The following is a 20,415-nucleotide window of genomic DNA, read 5'->3' as shown; positions in this document are numbered from 1 at the left end:
CATCCAATCTCTACATCTCCATCCAGTCCGTTCTCCAGATTTTCACCAGGGCAGTGACGTGGATTCTGGCCCTAGCACACATTCCGTGTGAGTCTTTCTAGGAAGAGAAGTAGAGATAAAACAAGTTTGGTTCTGCCATTAATCAAGTGCCAATATGTTTGGGTTGGAAAGGACCTGGACCTAAAGCGGCACATCTGCAGCCACGCCATGCCCAGACCGTGGCCTGGGTTGTGTCCATGCTCCCTCTCATGCCAAGCTGCTGTGTGTTGCTTGGCTCAAGAGCGTGGCGCAGCGTTCTCCTGGCGTTTCGTAGCTCAGCCAAGGCACAGCTTGAGGCTGAGCCCTTTGGGGCTTGGGCTGGGGCCGTGCAGTGACACCGTTGAGCTGAGATCTGGTCTGCGACTTCTGCTGCCCAAGCTCTCGAGATGTTCTGCTGCGACCCTGGAGACTTGGGGGCTATCTCTTGCCAAAGGAGCGGGACAGAGCCTGCCCTGAGGCTTTCCTGCAAGGCTGCGGAGGGCTGTTGTTCAGTTCAGCAGGAGACCTGATGCTGGAGACCAAGCCCCTAACCCAGCCGTTAACCAGAACTTAGTTCAACGCCCCAGAATTAAACAGGCAGGAGTTTAACGCAGCTTCACTAAGCTTAGCTAACTGCAGCGAGGAACCTGCAACCCCCCGTCACCAGCTGTACCCCCACCACACTTGCTCCCCCAGCCCAGCCTGGGTCACTGCATGGACATCCGCTGCTGGTCAAGTACTACACACGGGCGAGTTCAGTTAGCTGGTGCCACCTCTTCGTTAAACTCATTTGCTGCGGCAGCTGTAACCCTAGTCCGTGGCTCTCCTTTAGTCAGCTGCGTAATCCTGATTTCTAGTCTTTAATTTACAAGTCATGCCCTGCTTTCTAAAATCCGAGTACAGGGCATCACGAAGGTGGGGCTGTGCGGGATTCGGCCGTAATCCTCGGTGATGGAGCACGTCCCCTCCTCAACCCTCACCTTGGTCCTTGTCCCAGCTCTAACGCTGGCTCTTATATCGACACCCTGATGCTGCCGGTTTCTAAGTGTGGCACGGCTGGGTTTGCTGATGCCAACCAGCAGCCGACTTCAGGAGGAGAATCTGGTGAGGAACTGACTGCAGGAAGGTTCCCGTTACTCTGAGCCGTCACCCTCGTCCTGTCTTGCACCAGGAATCAAGTGTTGCCTGAAAATAAGGCTTTGACCCCTGGTGATGGCTCACGCTAGGAGGATTTTATTTCCTGGTGTGGAAGGAGCATTCAGGCTCTCGCGGAAGTCTTGCCTTTCTTCTTCTCTTCCTCGAAACGGAGCCGGTGACGTCCTTCGCAGTGGCCTGCGGGAGTGGGGCTTGCTGTTGGGCAGAGCGCGGGGCTGCGCCGGCCGCACCTGCGAGCAGAGAAGCTGGGCAGCAGGGGGGAAGGCGGAGGTCTCGCCCCTCCAAACCACGCGCTCCCCTCTGCCCTTCCTCCCGAGCGGTGCCCGAGCAGCCTGGCCCGCGGCGCCAGCAGAGCCCAGTCTTCGAAGGCAGCACTGTCGGAGCTCTTCAGGGTTTTTTTAACTCGCTCGCCAGTGAAAACAGCGTGTTTGCTTTCCTTGGCAGCAGCCTCCTGCGGAACGCTTATTAATTCACTTACCAGAGAAAACAGGACGCAGCGAGTCCGAGGGGTTCCTTCAAGTCGTGATCCAGGGTCCTCCGAAGATGTTTCTCACTGGTTTTGCGCACAGCTCTTTGCAGAAATGTGGTCAGACGTGTGAATAGCCTTACGTCAGGCTCAGGAAAAAAAGAAGAGAGCTTTAAACCCTTTGCTGTAGAAATTGGACTGCAATTATTCAAATAAGTTTCCACCTTTCTTAAAATTCAGGCATTTGAGGTTGCCTTTCCTACCCTCAGTATCGTCACTGAAGTTTCTCACAACGCTTGCCCACCCGCTTTTCCTCTTCCCATCTTGTTTCCCATAACTAGATCTTTGCAAGAGAGAAATTAATTGTCAGTTTGTCTCAAATACTGTATGTTTTAAGGTCACTGCTCACACATTTTTTTCTCCCCATTTGAAACAGACTTTTTGTCTGCTTCGGTAGTCCTTTTGGCAGCCGGTACTGGGTGAGATGCTGCATCATCCCACGGATGTGTTTTCCCTTGCTTGGAATGCAAGTTCCAGATACTTTTATATGCCTTTGGGAAATCAAGAGGCGTTCCCCAGCCTCCCATGCATTCCCCGAAGTCCTGAGTCCCAGGACTGACTTCACTGTCTGAGCTGGCCTTTGCCCGTGGAAGAGCTGCAGCCTCGTTATTTCATTGCCATTATCTTTACCCTTCTAAGTTAATTTAAACGGAGGCAAGAGCGGAGTCGCGTCTTGTCAAGAGGCGCGGCAGCTTGTCGGCGGTGATAGCTCAGCCAGCTTTGCTTTGGGCGTGACCATGGCAACGCGAGGGGAAGGAAATGACGGAGCATTTACTCAATTATTTTCTACATTTCCTCAATTATTTCACTGGCGCTTCTCACCCCAATCCTGAGGGTGATCGCTCCGTGCTGTTTTCCCAGCAAGAGCTTTTCCTCACTGCGGTGGGAAAGATTAAAATCACACCTCTGACTCTCCCTCCTGCTTAACGTTGCTTGAGAAAAGTGATCAGGGCAAGAGAGAGCGAGCTGCGTGCTGACAAAGGAGACTTTAACGCCCGCGGCACGGACCCGAGACCGTGGCTTTCAGCGCCGGTGTGCGTGGCCGTGTTGCCCCTTGGTGAAACGAGCAGTAAAACTCTTCATCCCTCAGACTGCCCCGTCCTGTCAGACCTGGGCTCTGTGGGAGAAGGGTTGCCTTTTAATTTCTCCCTGTGTTTGCAGGGCACTGAGGTCAGTGGGGTCTGGGTCTCTGAGCTGGGTGAGCTCCTGTGGGGAAGGAGCTGAGAGAGACCAGCGTCAGGGGCAGTCGACGCCAGGACCGTCTCCAGAAAAGCTTCTCCAGCTCCTTGAAGGCCACATACCCTATTTGCAGCGAGGCACGAGCAGTAACGTCACCCCTCAAGAATGTCAGTGAGAACACTGGGTTTGGGGTGGACAGAGCAGCTCTTCTGAACCACAGAGGATACGGGCTTTCAGACATGAGGATGTTCTGGGGGTTTTTATAAATGATAAATAACCTCCAGCCGTGCAGCTGAAGGAGCTCTGAGGTGAACCAGGATGTTTGTGGGGCAGCAGGGACAGCCACCCAGCCACTTCTGTCTTCCCCAGGCTTCCAGAGAGTGCCTGTCCTGTCCTCGCGGGGTGACGTCAGTGTTTCCACCCCGTGTGTTTTATCTCCTTGGATACGGGGAAGGCTGGGGCCGTTGGAACGGGGCGTGTGGCTGCCGTGCCCTGTGATAAGGTGGTGCGTCTGTAGGTGTAGAAAGAAGCAGCACCGGGTTCCAGGCGGGGGAACGGTGGCGGCGTATTGCGACCTACTGGCTTCGGTTACAAGGCGTTACCGCATGGATCTGGAATGTGTCCGGGGCGCGGAGGGAGAGGATGTGGGAAGCCAGCCCTGTTGGTTTACCCCCCTGCAACAACAAAACCCTGAACCCTTCCCAATTCCTAATCGGATTTCAAAGCATTGCAGAAGAGCTTTCCATAGCTGAGAAACCCCAAACAGTAACAGAGGGAGAGGGGAAAGCAGAGGCACTGCTTAACGCAGCTGGTGAAGCACAGCACGGGGCAGAGCTCACCGCAAAGTCGTCCTCTTCCAAGCTGTCGCCGCACGGTTGGCGTGAGCGCGGCCACAGCTCGCCGGGCAGCTCCGCAGTGGCGAGGACGGGGCTGGGGGGGGGTTGGCTGCTCGTCTCTGCTCTCCTCCCCTGCCCGCAGGACCTGAGCGCTCTCGTTCGCTGATTTTTGGTCAGGGGCCCATTTTTCTTAGAGCTGAGTAAACATTTACACTGAGAAATGTTTAATCTTGTTTCCTCTTGGCATGGCTCTCGAGGTGCGCAATCCAGGATCACCCGCCCCGAGCCGCCGGGCTCTGGCTCGGGACGCAGAGACATCCCGCGTCTACGGGGCCGGTGGGGCAGAGGGTTTTACCGGCCCGCTCGGCTGCTTCGGGGGGGTTGGGGGGGCTTTCACTTCTTCCTGCAGCTGCAGAGCCCGGCTGCTAATTTGTTTTGTTTTTTAATTCGTAACACGAAGTTGGAGCGAATCCCCTGACTCCGAGACCTGGCGCTGTGGGAAATAATTGTGCTGGCCGGTCTCTGAGTCATGCCTCCGCACCTGAAGCTGGGTTCTGGGTGGCTCCAAGCAGCCCTCCACTCTATCAGCAGCCTGCCTTTCCTCCGGGCGCTGGGGGGGACAGGGGCAGGGATAGGGGGGCAAGGGTGGTGCGGGGCCATAGCCGGCAACGCCGAGGCCCCGGCCACGCTGCGGGGAGAGGAGCAGCCTGCTTAGGGGAGAGGCTGCCCGACCCAGCACCGTCTTGGGGTAATTTATTTAGTGAGTAGAAAAATACCTCCAGGTTTTTCCTGTCCCCGGCGGCGGCAAGGTCAGCGCAGCCGGGGTGCCCTTGGCCACGTCACCGCGCGGCGGATGGGACCCAAGCGCCCACCCGACAGAGCCAGCTCATCCTGGGCTGTCCCTGGCATCCCGTGCACCGGTTCCCGCGGTGGCAGCCATCACCATCGATGGTTCGTGACGAGGAAGCCATCGGCCCGGGCACGGAAGTGATGGCTGATGTAGCTGCGGGGATTGCACAGGCTGGGCTTCAGCGTCTCCGCACGCGGCCCGGCGCAGGCTGGGAGGGAGGGAGGGAGGAAGGGGCCATTGTTTTTCCCAGATAATTCCCCGTGACGCAGCCCGTATCTGGTGCGGTAGGAAATGCCGATCTGCTTCCTGCCCCGGTGCGGGGACGTTTCCCTCATCCCCAAGGCCTGGCACCATGGCAGCGTCCCCGTCAGCGCCCGGCAAGGATGCTGCCGATGACAGCCGGCACCCTGAAACCCCATCTGGCAGGAGACCCACGCGTCGGACCTATCACTGGGCGTCGTGCAAACCTTGCTTGTCCTTGGGAGCAGCTTTTTCTCTGGGATGGGACTGGGGGGGGGGGGGGTCGCGCTGGTGGCTGAAGGACATGGGAGCACGTGGGGCTGCGCTCCAAAGCCCCTTGGAGCTGGTTTCGTCTAGAGGAGGTGGTTTCAGGTAGGGATGGGGCTGCTGGAGGAATGGTGGTGAGATCTCTCCCAGTTTGGAATCAGCACCCAGGTAGAGAAGTCTGTGTGGCTGCTAATCCGCTGTAGCTTGGGCTGGCTGCTCGGCCAGCCCCTCCAGAAATGTCCCTCCGTGAGGGAAGGAGGGGGTGAGGCTGGTACCTCTGCAGACGAGGCCATTTAGCTATAGCTGTATCAGTTTATAGCAATGAAGTATTGCTCTTGAATATCCTGCCTGGAGGTCCGGGAGCTCCGGCCTGGACGCGGTGCTGTGCAGCCTGCTCTGGGTGACCCTGCTTCGGCAGGGGGTTGGACTGGGTGACCCACTGAGGTCCTTTCCAACCCCAAACATTCTGTTCTCCGGGTGGGATTCTTCCGATCTGGTCTTCAGACACCACCTTCTGCACCGCTGTCTCTGTACAACCTGTTGTAAACTCCCTTAGAGTCCACGCGAGAGCTACAACAGATGTCCTGAACGTCTGAAAGCTTCATTTGTGGTCTCGGGTGTTCTGACACAGCAGAAGAACCTACCTGGTGGCCAGAGGCAATCTGCTGTGTGCATTCTGTGCCTGAGCGCGTGTCGCAGCTCTGCTTGGAGTTAGGGCACCGGTGTGGTGTCGATCTCTCTTCTCCATCTGGCTGTCTAGTTTCTCCACGCTTGTAGGAGCTTGAACATCCCTGAGGTCTCCGTTGCTGTCAGACTGATTCGGGCTTGGCCGACAGATTCAGGGGTCCTTGGTGGGGGTGGGAACGTGCCTCTGTGTGTGTGGAGTATGTGACTGAGCCACCTTCCTTCCTTAGGAAACCCTAATTTTAAAAAAATGCTTTAAATGACTTCCCTTTCTCTAGTTCTTGGTGAATACATCAACATTCCCGCAGTACAGGTTGTGAGACGATTTCAGCTTTGAGCCTGTTTGACCTAAGGGCCCCTTTAGCCCAGGATTTCTGCCCGTCTTGCATTAAGCCACTTCAGTGTGTGTCCAAAACCCTCTCCCGTTTGTGGCCTCCACGTGGTGGGCGAGCGTGTCTGTTTGATGCTGATACAAGATCGCTGATGCTTTTCCCCACGGTGTGATACACAGGCTGAAGTCATTTTTATTTTGCTGAAACCCACAGTTTCTGCCATGGGAAAGACTATTTTTGTGGGCGCTATTATGTGCTTTGAATGAGCTGATTGCAGCAAAGGGAGATTAGCTAATTACTCCGGGGTCTTTCTTCCGTTGGTGCATGGGAAAGCTTCACGGCTGACGTCCGTACGCGCCGGCCAGAACGCCATGGGAGAGCGGTCCCACCACCCCACACCTGAGCATCCTGAGCCACCCCACCGATTTCAAATGACTCGGAACTCCTGAGCGCGTTTGGACCCATGCCGCTCTTCTTTGAGGGGTCCCGCGCTGTGCTTGGTGCCGTAAATAGCATCGGCGCTCCATGACATGAGATGGCTCCCGCCTGCCAGCCCGGGCATGCCAGCCAGCTGGGGGCATGAAAGCCACCAAAAGAAAAACCTGGAGGGGAATTTAGTTGTGCTTGTTTCAGTGGGTGTTTATCCTGTAACGACAGCTCGATCCAGCAAGTCCCACGGGGCGTCCGAAGGGCGGTGAAGGCTCGCGTCGTCACTGCGGAAGTCAGTGCCGGTGTGGGAACCGGCTGGGGCAATTTGAGCTGGGAACCATCAAGAAGGGCTCCGCTTCACCCTGTGCCGTTGGGCCCGGATTGAAGCCGTCCCCGGTCCCTACAGCTGGCTGAAACACTTCGAAACGCCCATTTTTGGTGCCATTTTTAGCCCTGGGTATTTCAGCCGCCTCTGTGAACCTTAGTCCCTTCTTATGCTAGCGAGGCCCCAAGCATCTCCTCTGGGGAGAGATAAGCCCTGGGTGCTGTCATCTCTGCCCCAAGGCTGCTGATTCCCAGCCTGCTGAACTGGTGATAGGGCTGAGAAATCTCCCCATGTCTGTTGGCGCTGCCTGTGATTCAGAAGAGTCGTACCTCGTGTCTTCTTTAACATGGAATTGGCCCCTTTCTTATTAAACTGTAACCAGGGTTTCCAAGTACCACTGATACCGCTGGAAGCCTCCAGTTTGCAGCAGACCCAGACCGTTTGGGTGGTATCTCATACTTCTGACACTGAGGAGGTCTCTGGTGCCAGTAGGCAAGCTTTTGTATCAAGAAGGGTTGTCTTCCCACCTATATTGTGGGAATTTCTCGTCCAGAAAGCCCAAAGTGATTCATCAAAGACAGCTGTGAAGCCCAGTCTTAGCTGAAGGAGCAGACGTGCTCCAGAGCTCTTGTAGTAACAGAACCACAGAACACCAGGTTGGAAGGGACCTCAAGGATCATCCGGGCCAACCTTTCTCAGCAAAAGCAAAGTCTAGACAAGACGGCCCAGCACCCTGTAAAAGCGTCCGATGTTGGGGGATCCACCACTTCCCTGGGGAGACAATTCCCATGGCTGGTGGTTGTTCTCTGTGTGAAAAATTTCCCTCTTGTGTCCAGTCGGAATCTCCCCAGCAGTAACCTGTCCCCATCACCCCTCATCTTCTCCATGTGGCTCCTTGCAAGAAGGGAGTCTCCATCTTCTTTGTAGCCACCCTTTAAACACTTGAACATGGTGATAACTTTAGGGAGAAACTCTTCCTTCTTCCCATGAGTTTCCTGGGGTTTGGGGTTTTTTAAATTTTGTTTTAAAGAAAAACCCCACAACTTTAACAACGACATTTTCTCCTTTAATGAAAAATTCTGTTTGTGTTTTTCCTGTTCTGCTGTAATGTTACAAAGAATATTTGGAACTGTTGAGAATATATCACGGTAACTCTCTCAAAATTCTTACTTTTTTATTTTCTAGTTAGTAGACTTTTACAGCATACTCCATATTATCCTTTCAACACCGTCAGTCGTACCGACACGTCCCTTCTTTTTGGGTTGCCCTTATCTAGGGAGAGCCAAACTTTCAGGTGCCATTGAAGAGTGCTCCTCTTCCTGCCCTTCATCTTCGCTTTTCCGTGGAAATCAGCTCTGCTTTCAGGAATTGCAAAGGAATGTTTGAAATCTGTAGCCTTGCATGAGAAGGTGGGTCCCGTGGCTCACCATAGGCTTGCAAGAGCTCCCAGGTGCGTGGCACCTTGAGCTGGTAGCTCTGGCAGTGTTTCTGAGCTCTTACGTTCCGGTATGTCAGCTCTGGAACATCCTGAAGGTCAGCCTGAAGCCATTCCAGATGGGGCTGGGGGGTCAAAGAATCACAGAATCCCAGCATGGCAGGGGTTGGCAGGGCCCTCTGTGGGTCACCCAGCCCAACCCCCTGCCCAAGCAGGGTCACCCAGAGCAGGCTGCACAGCACCGCGTCCAGGCGGGGCTTGAATATCTCCAGAGAAGGAGACTCCACAACCTCCCTGGGCAGCCTGGGCCAGGGCTCCGTCACCCTCAGAGGGAAGAAGTTCTTCCTCATGTTCAGCTGGAGCTTCCTCTGCTTCAGTTTGTGCCCGTTGCCCCTTGTCCTGTCGCTGGGCACCACTGAACAGAGCCTGTCCCCGTCCTCCTGACACCCACCCTGCAGATATTTAGAGGCATTTCTAAGGTCGCTTCTCAGCCTTCTCTTCTCCAGGCTGAACAAGCCCAGGTCCCTCAGCCTCTCCTCATAGGAGAGATGCTCCAGTCCCCTCATCATCTTTGTAGCCCTGGTCCTCGTGATGCATGGAAGATGCTCGCCTGCTTTGGTGGTCGCGGTCGCAGTTGCGTGCTCCTCGGCTGCCTCACTCCCCCCCCCCCCCCATGCCAAGGCCACCACTGCCGCGGCTGCTGGCTGCTGGCTGCCCCGCCATGTCCCACCCGCACGCCCCAGCACCTCTGATTTTTGCCTCTGCTCCTTTGCATGCAGGAAATCAGGCACGTAGGAAGCGCGCACAACCGGAGCGCGGTGCCCTTCACTGCTGCCACGGCTTCGGGCCCCAGAGTGATCACTGCTCAGTACAACAGCCCTGCAGGGCTCTACTCCTCCGAGAACATCCAGACCTTCAACAGCGCGGTGGAGTCTAAGGCATCACCTGGGGCCCCGGAGCCTGCCAAGCCGTAAGTATCCTCCTCGCCTCCCCTCTTGTTCCCAGGGCAAGGCTCTGCGAGATGGGAGCTGGCTGCGAGGGGACCAGTTTTTTAACCCAGAGAAGCTCTCTTTCAGGAGAAGGGAAGGAGCAGAGGCGCGCGCGTGGCTGCGGTTCCCCGGGGCAGGGCTCGGAGGAGCGGGGAACGCTTCCCCAGAGGCAGAAATGGAATTAACGCTGTTGTGTTTCTTTGTTTAGCAGAGACCAACGCAGTTTCCGCGTGCGTTCAGCGTGACGTACTGGCCCGCTGGCGTGAGCAGGTGCCTGACCGCTTGTTACGAGCACTTTGTGAAGTTTGCGTTCCGTACAGTTAGCGTTTTCTGCTGGCTTCGCGGGCAGAAGGGGAGCAGCCAGCTTAGGAAGCGCATGCGTCCCTGTTTCTGGCTGGCCCGGGGTTCAGAGACAGGCTCTGCCTTCCGTTTTTTTTATTATTGAACCTAGTTTTTTCCGCAGGAGTTCTAAAACGTGGCAGAAACATTCATACCTGCGTGAGTGATTTTATAGAAGGGACTGGGGAGGGTCCCGACCTCAAAAGGGCCTGTTGGTTTCTGTGGCTGCACCCGAGCTTCACCAAAGACATTTTTTTCATCCCACAAGTCCAAAGTTCCTTTTTTTTTTTTCTTTTTATAGGAAGCAATAAACCGGGTGCTGGCTGAAACCTTTCTGGCTGTGTCAGTCAGGTTGCGTTGCTGCCCCAGTCTCCGTACAGCAGTACCGACCTGCCTGGGAGACTTTGGCCACTTCTACAGCAAAAGCTGCAAGGCCGTTTATTACCATAAACCGTTTATTGCCGTATCAGCATGCTGTAGGTGCCACTCGGCTACATCCCTGCCTTGTGCATGGGGAGACCACAGCAGCTCCAGCCTGCGTGGTCGCAGGGCGCAGAGACCCGAGGCTGTGGTTTAGCTCCAGCCGGGCGACCTGGCCCCGGTGCTGGCAGCCCCGTCTGGGCAGAGCTGCGGTGCTGGCAGCCGGTCGTTCCTCATTTGCTTCTGGTAGACCTCAGCAGCCGTGTTCAGAGGCTGAGCAGAGCAAGGGCGAGGGAAATCTTGCTTTGTGTGAACCTGGTGGGACCACTTGGCAGCCAGATGCCATCTCCGGTCCCCTCCGGGTGAGAGCACTCTCTGGAAGCCAGGTATATTTGTCTGGAAACGTGTGGGTTGTCCCTTTTTCTTGCAGGGATCAGCAAAGATGGGGGGGTTTCTTCTAGGGCTGTGGCTCCCTGTGCTCCTCCTCGCAGGAGAGCCCGTTGCCAGCCCCGCTGCTTGCAGGGTACCCGGCATCTCTCTCATCTTTGCTGAAACACAGCGAGTTGCAAAGGAATGATGGGGAGGGGGCTGTGAGGGGAGACCTTCGACGCAAACTCTTGTTTGCAGAGTCATCACAAGCAAATGAATTGCTGCTGGTTTTCGGTGAGAGCCAGGGGCCTCACCCTGCCGTTAAAAACCCGCTGTGGCCTCCCCAGCGCACAAGCCCGGGATGCGTAGGTTCTCCCTTCGCCCAGCCTTCCAGCCGCCTGTGAATTCCTGCCCGTCTGTTGTGCCGAGTTATTTACACACGGCCGAGCTAGCTCGGGATTTCCCTGGCGTTCATCTGCATTCCCATCCTGCACCCAGCGGACAGGAGGACCTGGCCCGTGGCCCGTCCGTAGAGGGGGTGCGATGTAAACGCAGGGCCGTGGTACAGCCGGGAGCACCAGCAAACATCTCCACTGGGTTTGGTGTGGCAGAGCAGGCGGGGAGGGCAGGGGGAAGCCCCACGGCTGAGCACATCTGGGCTGCGGTGAAGGTGGCATCCTTGGCTGGACAGTGGGACCGCGAGTGTGCGCTCGGGTTCACAGCGAAACCCCTGCGGCCGGGTCCATTGCTTTTACAACCCCGCGTCTGCTCATCGGCAGAGCTGATGCATTTTGGGTTCTGTGGGGACACACCTGGAGCGTGAGAGCCGACGCCGTTACTGTAAAGTCAGGTATTCGGTGGTGTGTCCCGCCAGCACCGGGAACAGGCAGTGTTCTCCAACTGCGTGTATCGCTTGGGGTATTTGGTTTAGCCCTCCAGTAATTTCTTCCTTCTTTCCTTTCTCCCTCCTCTGCATTTTTCTGTCTCTTCCACAACGTAAAAAACGAACTCCCCCCCCCAAACAACCGCAACTCGAACTGCCCGCGCCAACGCCGGGGCCCGCAGCCGCTCATCGCCGATGGGCGCGATGCAGGCTCCCTTCGCCTCCGTCTATAACCCCGTGCCGGCGCCGAGCTCCGAGCCGCCACGGCGGAGGCACAGCACCTCCTCCGTCCCCGGCCAGGTCCGAGTGGGGCCCGAGCAGCTGAAGCAGGCGGCGCGGGTCTGCCCCAACAGCCCCGTGGAGGTGGAGGTGCCGGGACTGAAGGTGCTGCACGTGCAGTTCAATTCCCCCCTGCAGCTGTATTCACAGAGCAACATCATGGATTCCCTGCAGGGGCAGATCTCCTCCGTTAGCCCCGATTTCCCCAGGTAACCTGCCCGCTCTGCTCCGCGGCCGATTCGGCACGCCTGTCCACCCGCATCTCGGTGTCCACAAGCGCCTCGTCCCTGTCCATGGCTCACGGCGTCGGAGAGCACCGTTGACATTTCACCTCGCCGACATTCCTGCATGACCCTTCACGGGAGCTTTCTCCGCGCTGTGTCTGTGTCCAGCACCGAGCCACGGTTTCCGCCCGGTGTCCATCACCCCTGTGCACGTGCAGCGGCCGGTGGCTTCCCCGAAGGAGACCCTGCCGCGGGTGGGCTTGCTGGGGGCAGGAGGTGCTTTATCCCAAAGGCCAGTGTTTCTCCTACACTGGAACCACTGTTGGTGTTTGCGGGTGGAAGGTGCTGCCGCATGTGTCCTTGCGCTTTTGTGTCGTTGGCTGCAGGCTGGGCATCGAATCATTAAGGTTGGAAAAGACCTCGGAGATCATGGAGTCCATCAAGACATGTTTCATCTGGGGCTGAAGCAGGTCCCCATGGGTCTCCATCACTGGCTGATAACACTCGTGAGTTTGGAACAGCCCGGGCAGGCGGATGGAGGGCTCGGTCTACGCACCCACCCCTGCCCGCTCCTCTGCACAGGGTGCTACTCCCGGGGCTGCCGCTCTGCCCAGAGGGGCCGAGGATGCCAGCCGTGCCCTGAGGTCTGCAGGACTGCAGAGAGCCGCAGCATCGCAAGGCCTGGGTGCCCTTCGGTGTTTGTTGGGAGCCAGCCAGCCCGTGCCTCTTAGTGAGAGTTTGTGGGGGTTTACAGCGAGGACCTCGGCGCTGGGACAAAGCACCTTTAGCCATCTCACAGGAGAGCCTGAGCCACCTCAGGAGATGTGAGCAGGCAGCAGCTGTGCGAGCTGTGGTCCGCGGAGGTGGTGGTCCCATGGCAAGAGCCACAGCCAGATCTCGCGGCTCCTTGGCAGCTCATGGTCCCCTCCGGGCTGAGCACCACGTGCTTCAAAGCAGGAAAGTTGGTGTCCTCGCTCGTGGACCTGCACAGCCAACCTTTGCCGTGTGCCGGTGGCCCAGAGGTGGTGGGAGGCTGTGGATTTACTCCTGGCTTGGTACTCAGCCCAGCTCCTTGCTGTTAGCCACAGCTCTGGCTCGTGGTCGGTACGGTGCATGCCGGGAGCGGTCACGCTCCGTGCTGGTCCAGGCAGCTGGCAGCGCTCACCGAGGAGCCCCAGGCACCAGCAGTCGTTTCATTGCACAAGCAAGAGCTCCAAGTACAGGGCCTTCCTGTAGCCCAGCGTGGAGATCCCCATAAACTTCACTACATGTGCTGGCACACAATAGTAAAATGACATTAATGAAGAATAAGCTGTGCTTTTCCGAAGATGCTGTGCAAGGCTGGCTTTCATTACCAGCTCCTTGGCGATTTTCAACACTCGGAGAGCTGGGGTTAGTCAGTCAGCGTTGCAAGTTGCCCGTGGTAGCAGCAGCGAAATCCAGCAAGGGTTATGTGGGTCTGAACTCCAGTAACGGCTGTTGGAGTTGTCCCCTGCAAAGTCTCTGCGTGGTTGAAATGCGATGGCTTTCGTTGACTCTGGTGCTCTTTGAGATAGTTTAGCCTTTGCTTTTGGAATGCATGTTAGCAAAACATCCTTGGTACGCAAATTGCAAGGACAGGCTTCTTGCCTAACGGTTTTATGGGTGGGTGGAGTGGTGGGAGTGCGTGAGTTGACGTAAGATGGATGTAACGTGGAGCATGGATTCCTTCGGGACAACCTAGGACATGTGCTGTGTCGTAGAAGGCACATTGTTTTATTTTGAGGGAGAAGCTTCAGTAAGTGAGATTTTGGGCTTCAGGGGATCAGCTGCTTGCAAGCCTGATGTGCTTCCCACTCTGCTGAAAATTACCGAAGATGGAAACTTTTTATGGAATTCTTTTCATGGAAATAGCATTTTATAACCTGCACAATGATTTTACCTCTGATGCTTGAAGAGTTTATGGTGTAGAGTAACCCCCAGATGACTCAGTTGCACATTGGCGTGGGAAGTGTGCAGCTGCCTCCTCAAGGAGGTTTCTCTCTGCAGTTTAGTCTGAAATTGAGGATGTTTATGTTCTTTTCAGGCAATCACGGGGTGCAGGGATGGTGAAACCTAATAGAACATTTACATTTATAAGGTTGCATTATGTAACTGAGCCGTCAGAGGAGACTTGTCGGTTGTCTCCTGTTTCCGAAGCTGTGTTACAAGGCGGGCAGGAACCTCCCGTGTCCTTTAGTCCATCTCCGAGCCCAGCACTTGGTCAGTTTAAACCCTCGATTTAAACCCTGCCTCAGGAGGCAGCTGGAAGGAGGGCTTCATCCTAGCAGGCAGAGCTCCATCTCTGCCCTTGACCTAGTCATTGGCCTTCGGCAAATGCTGTAAATGGGCTGCGGCTCAGGGTCTCCACCTATAAAATGAAAATAATAATGCTCACTTAAAAGCCAGATGAAGCTCTTGCCAGCCAGAGGATCTTCTAGCTAGATCCTACAACTGTTACCGTGTGAAGGTGGCCTCGAGGACCAATTCATGGTGTACTTGCAAAGATATTTTTTTAATGCAATAAAGTGCACTTAATTTGATACTCATAGTGGTGTAAGGTCGCAGTCTAAGGTAGTTTACGCATGCAAGGAACCCGCATAGATGGCACAGCTACCACGTGGGCTTCCCATCCCAGCACCTTCCTGGGCAGAAGGTGTTAGTTTGTGGAGTATAAACTCGTTGCGAAGCAGGGAGAACACTTGGGGCGGTCGGTGAGCACCCGTCGACAGAGGCACGCACAGGGAGCCCAGTGCGCCCATCCCACCCGGGCTGCAGCCGTCTCGTGCGAGCACATCCCGCATCCCCCTGTTGCACGTCCATTTTCCAGCCGTATGTGATGCATTGCGGTCATTTCGCTAGAGGGACTGGCTCTACTTTTCAGCCCTTTAACCATCGCGCGCTCTGTTTCTTCCTCAGTTTAGATCAGCATAACCAGCCCCCGGGCGGCATCGTCGTAGACAGGGAATCGGAGGTCTACAAGATGCTCCAGGAGAACCAGGAGTTGAATGAGCCGCCCAGACAATCTGCTTCCTTCCTCGTGTTGCAGGAGATTTTGGAGTCGGAAGAGAAAGGTAGGCACCTGCGGCACACCAGAGCCAGGCGCGCTCGGCCCTTCCGCCGTCCCCTGGGCTCTGTACAGTGCTGAAGAGTAACATCGAGAACTTCGTTTTCCTTTCTCAGCTGGTGGTTGTTCAAGGTTGCTTGTGTAGGTGGTCTCCACAGAGACAGACCCTTTCTCTTAACTTTGCTCTTAAATTTCCTCTCCTTGACTAGTTTCAGTGTGGGGGGGGGGGCCCGTGTTGTTGCTTATTCACTGAGTGAGCGCTCAAGAAATAAACCCTACAATATTTAGGAGTCAAGAAGGCGTTTAACAAGTTGCAAAAAACTATTCTATACTTTCTAAAGTTTTGCCCCTTTAAGATAATACTGACTGATTAAAGACCACTTAGAGTCAAGACTGTGAATGGTGCCACAAGGTAGGGCTCTGCAGTGAGTCCTAAAGCTTCCGATCTCCATCCCTCCACGCAAGAAAAGGAGTAAAAATACAGAGGCTGGGTTACAGCGAGCAGTTCGTAGCTTTTAACCTCTGCAGTTTTGCTCTGCTTGGATTCCTGGTCTGACATCTGGACTTGGGCAGTTCAGGGCTATAGGGTTTATGATAAAAAACCCGATCAGCTTAGGTGGGAGCCAAATCATATTCTCTCCTCCCCTTAAATAAAATAAAATAAACAAATAAATAGCAAAAGAATTCCAAGAATTACTTTTTTTCCCTTAGGCCAGTTGTGTTATTAGCTTGGCAGCGGAACACTCCGCTCCGTCCAACAACAGGCTGGTGCTGAGATGTTCGCCACAAAAGGGAATAGATCAGCCGAGTGCTGGCAGGGCTGAGGGAGCGGGATGGAGCAGCAGAACGAAGGGAACAAGGAAACAATAGGGAGGAAGAAAGAAACCAGGATCTTGGAGCCTATGCTGTCACCCTGCCGGCCTGAAAGCAGCTTTTCAATGTTGAGTGTCTGCAGCTTGCCCCTCAGGGTTCAGCTCCCACATGGAAGGGACGGGAGCAGCCAGACTACCCGCGCAGCCGAGGGCCTCCCCCGTGCTTAGCAGTGCTGAAGAAGATCAGCAGCGAAAACATCTCTCTTTTCTCTTTCTTTGAAGATTCGCAGCATGATTGGGATTCTCTGGCGCAAGGTTCGCCTGCCCTCTCACAGCCCAGGGCCGGCTTTGGCGTTGCTCCAGTGTGAGCCGATAAGCACCCGCGCGGAGCAGGAGTGGGGCCGGGAGGGATGTCTGTCCCCAAGGAGACCATGCCCTGGCCACCGCTGCGTCGGGTCCAGGGCGATACGCAGCACGCTTCTTGGACTGCTGCTGCCAGTCCATCAGCCTCAGGCAAGGGCCCGTGAGGAGCTATGTCCCCAGCTGGGATCGGTCCCCTGCAGCATCGCCGACTGTGCTGGCTGCCACCAGCCGAGAGCCTGGCCACCAGCACGGGGTCTGTGCGGACACCGGCATGGGCAGGCAGCGTGGCTGCTCTCTGCTTAGACCTGACCCTGCGCTCGTTGGTGGAGGGTGCCTTGCGGGGCGGAACAGGTCGCGTTCCTTGCGGGTGTTTGGTTCAGGTGAGGTTTAGAAACATGCTGTTGGTGGTGACGTGAGCAGAGTGCCGTCTGAGGTGACAGGGAAGAGCGTGCTCTTGGCTTCTCACCAGTCAGGAGGGCTTTATCGGCATCCTTCCCAGTCGGAGGTCCCAGGGATCTGCCCGTCAAACCTCTTGCAAAAATCATATAGATAAGGCTAGTCACATCAACAGCGTCATTTTGTAAGAGGCTCCTTTCTCACTGCAGATGTTTAAAGGCTTGCCTCGTGTCCTGCATCTAGGATCCGCTGCTGTAGGCATCCGGGTCGGCAGATGTCTCCTGGGAAGGACCTGTGGGACATCCCTGCCCCAGGGAGGTTGCGCCAGGGAGATACCGTCCCTGCAGCACGCTGCGCAGCAGCGGGAGAGCACAAGGTTATCCCCGGTGTCCCAGGGCCCTGCCACAGCGAGGAGTTTGTCAGCCAGCTCTGCCAGGAGTCTGGGGAGAGCCCACACCGGGCAGGATGCCCACCTCCACCTCCTGAGCCCAGAGCTGCCATCGGCTTGACCCTGCGTGTGGGCAGGCTCTGGAGCTGTGGCTTGGCTTCGCTTTGCGCTTCTGTGCACGCGAGACACAGCAGCTGAGTCCAGCAGGCTTGTAAGATGAGAATAGATGGCATCATCCCTTCTGACTGCCCACCAGCTCAGACCCTCGGCTTTCCAGGGCCAGGTTCGGCTGTGTGCCTCCTCTCCTTCCTCCCCTCGCACCCCCCTGAACCCCATTTCCGTGCATGAATCCCTGCCTCGGAGCCGGGGTTGAAGAGCATCACCCCTCCCTAGCAGAGGAGGAAGAGCCTGAAGCCACACGTCCCGCATGCCCTGAAGCACTCTCCTTCCACCCCCCCCCAGGAGACCCCGCCAAGCCATCTGGATTTAGGAGCGTCAAAGCCCCCACCACCAAGGTGGCCTCCTCGATTGGGAAAGCCCAGAAGCTGCCCATGTGCGAGAAGTGCGGAGCTGGCATTGTGTAAGTAAGCCCGTCCCTGGGGTTGGAGGCCGTGGCTGAGCATCCCGTGCCTGCGTGCGGGGCTGCAGGCGCTTCACCCACCCGCAGCCAGTGCACCCAGCAGCCGGCCAGAGGCACCTTTACTCCCACCAGCTTTGATAACGCTAACTTGTTCCCTGCAGTGAGGCAGGAGCTGGGTTTCCGTCTGCAGCTCCATATGGTAGAAACCAAAGCAAGTGCCTGTGAGCCAAACCTGGAGATGGCTGCTGACGCAGTGTTTGGCTTCCTACCCAAAACCGGTTTGCAGCCCCCACAACCCAGATGCCCTTCCCGGCTGTTAGATGGTTTTCACACCGTGGCACTCCCAGCCACGGAGTGGGGACGTGCCCTGGTGCTCAGAGGCGATGAGGGCTGGGAGAGCTGCATTCCGCTCCCCGCTCCGCTGCGAGCCCGCGCACCTCCGCTGAGTTCCATGCAGCCGTGATTGTTGCTGTCTTTCTGCGGGCATCTCCAACTTCCAGCACAGCAGGGGTTCAGCAGAGCTGCTGTACCACGAGCATGACAGCACGAGGGACCCAGCCCGTGTCTTGGATTCACTGTCCTCAACCACAAATTCCTCCCCGCAGCCCCCTTAGCTTCACAGCTGACTCCAGCAGACGCGTGCCGGTAGCCCACTGCGCCGTGGTGGAAGGACTCAGATCTCTCCCATGCCGCCCAGCAGTTAGACTGTTGCTGAGACCCATGATGGTCCTGGTGTGCCTGGAGCACCAGGGACTGGCAGAGGCATTACAGAGGCACTCCACAGCCTGTAAAACACAGATCAGAGACAAACCCGACAATTATTCTACCAGCTGGGTAGATCTGGAGAGAAAGCACAAGGCTATGAATAGCACTAAAAAAACACCTAATGAATTACGGAAAACGTAGACGGCTGCTGGAACAGAATGATGCTCCCAGCAAATCGTTGCGTTGCTGCTGGTGGTAGTTAGCCAGTTGCTATGTCATTTTCCTCGCCGTCTGCTGGGTTAAGCTGTGAAGTTTTCCAGTAAGAGCTGGCCCACATTTGGCTGGAGCCGTTTGCTGCAGCTCCCGAGCAGCAGCGTCTGAGATTGAGATGAGATGAGATGAGATATGGAGAGCTTCTCCCACACTTGAAGCCTTCATCCCCCATGGCTGGGCAGGCATTTCTGGATCTGTTCTGCAATCCGGTTTGTTTGGACCTGGGTTTTGCTCCCTGAGATGGCCAAGCTGATGCCTGCCGTTTGATCCTGGGCATCTGAAAGCTGTTGCACTGTCTCCTGCCATCAGCTGAAGATGCTGTCACGGTGAGTCTTGCCACCACAGGAGCTAGGACTGTCCCTGTGGTACTTGGGCAGGCCAGGGCTAGGCAGCACTTCCCAGAGGAGGGCTCCCATGCCAGCACATGTTGGGTTTTAAAGTGCCATTAACGTCTGCCTGACCAGAGGTAGGGCCCATACTTTGACCTGTCAGGAGCAGGAGAACGTTGTCCACCTTCTCCGTGGTGTGGGGCTGGGCTGGGCAGGAGGTGGCTGGGGAGATGATGGTTCCCGGGATGCTGAGGGTGCTGGTTCCTTCCCCAGAGGGGTGTTTGTGAAGATCCGGGACAAGCAGCGTCACCCCGAGTGCTACGTGTGCAGCGACTGCGGCACCAACCTCAAGCAGAAAGGACACTTCTTTGTGGAAGACCAAATCTACTGCGAGAAGCACGCACGGGAGCGGGTGGTTCCCCCGGAGGGCTACGAGGTGGTCACCGTCTTCCCAAAGTAAACCACGCTGCTCGCAAGGCCGGTGTGGATGGTTTCTCCTCTGCTGCTTTTCCTCAGAAACCATCGTCCCTCCCGGCCCCCGCCAAATCTTGTTTGCAGCAAGGAACGCTAGGCATGGCTTTGAATCTCCTTGCCATTAGTAATACTCCACCTGTTCACACGAGATGTCACTAATTGTTCACCGGTCTTTTCGTCTCCTCTTTCGCTGTTTGGTTTCTTTCTTCCTACACAGAATTATTTTCCTCCTTTGTGCTGTCAGTCGCACAGGAAAACCAGAGGCCAAAGTCAGATTACAGCCCGTCCGTGTCGTTCTTTGCCTTCTCTTTGCATTCAATAAATGGGGTGAATCCACACGGCGAGTGTGTCTGCTTCCTCCCGCTGTCCCCGGGCAGCAGAAGAGGGGACCAGCACGTAGGGAGGAGGGAACTGGATGCTTCCTGGGAGTGCTGGAGCAAAGCAGGGAAGGTTTGAGTGGCCCTGGTCCCTGTCCATTCTGTGAAGGCTCCCCACCCTGCAGGCTGGGGGCTGGCTGCAGGCGCCTGGGGGGGGTCCTTGCCACCGCAACCCCCCCTCGCCCAGGACACACACAAATAAATGGTTTCTAAGGCTTAGGAGCATCTTTGCTTCCAAGCAGATCGCCAGAGGTTGGAAGCAGAGGGCTTTGCAGCTGCTCACAGCCCCGCTGCGGAAGGGGCTGCTTTTGGGCATGCTGAGGAGGGAATGAATGCATCAGCCCAGCTACGCTTAGCTCACCCCCTCAGGCTCCTTCTATGGGCAGTGGCAAGCAAGGCTGGCATAGCTCAACCAGCAAACCCCTCAGCGGCTCATGCCCGGCTTCTCCGTGCCGCCGGCGCATGCCCGCACACCCACCTGCACAAACTCTGCATACTGACACATCAACTTGACTTCTCAAGGCAAGAGCGGGGTTTATTTGGCCTGCCGGGCCGGCTGCTCACCTTGCAGGAGGAAGACGCTGCCCAGCGGTGTGCTGCACCCCAACGCCAGCACCTGGGCTGAGCCCTCCCCAGCATGAGAAATCACAGAATGGTCAGGGTTGGCAGGGCCCTCTGTGGGTCACCCAGCCCAACCCCCTGCCCAAGCAGGGTCACCCAGAGCAGGCTGCACAGCACCACGTCCAGGCGGGGCTTGAATATCTCCAGAGAAGGAGACTCCACAACCTCCCTGGGCAGCCTGGGCCAGGGCTCCATCACCCTCAGAGGGAAGAAGTTCTTCCTCGTGTTCAGCT

The 20,415-nt window shown here is 56.4% G+C and overlaps 1 protein-coding gene and 1 long non-coding RNA gene across 2 annotated transcripts in view; one reads left to right on the top strand and one right to left on the bottom strand.

Annotated features, from left to right (window-relative positions):
• The window catches only part of PDLIM1 (PDZ and LIM domain 1), a 42,288-nt gene extending 22,766 nt beyond the window's left edge, over nt 1-19,522 (top strand). The window contains exons 4-7 of the mRNA XM_075422788.1: nt 9,056-9,246; nt 14,717-14,871; nt 17,286-17,403; nt 18,984-19,522. Coding sequence (XP_075278903.1) covers nt 9,056-9,246; nt 14,717-14,871; nt 17,286-17,403; nt 18,984-19,170 — 651 coding nt within the window. The 3' untranslated portion in view covers nt 19,171-19,522. The remainder of the gene's footprint in view (nt 1-9,055; nt 9,247-14,716; nt 14,872-17,285; nt 17,404-18,983) is intronic.
• Nucleotides 1,222-3,849, bottom strand: LOC142361606 (uncharacterized). The gene is made up of 3 exons (XR_012764233.1): nt 3,718-3,849; nt 1,652-1,788; nt 1,222-1,403 (listed from the first exon to the last, which is right to left on the bottom strand). It is a non-coding gene; the product is annotated as an uncharacterized LOC142361606 (long non-coding RNA).
• Nucleotides 19,523-20,415: the final 893 nt, after the last annotated feature.

Source organism: Opisthocomus hoazin, chromosome 6, assembly GCF_030867145.1.
Source record: "Opisthocomus hoazin isolate bOpiHoa1 chromosome 6, bOpiHoa1.hap1, whole genome shotgun sequence".
Lineage (NCBI taxonomy): Eukaryota > Metazoa > Chordata > Aves > Opisthocomiformes > Opisthocomidae > Opisthocomus > Opisthocomus hoazin.
The sequence above is the reverse complement of the archived record's forward strand: the minus strand, read 5'-3'. Positions and strand labels throughout refer to the sequence as shown.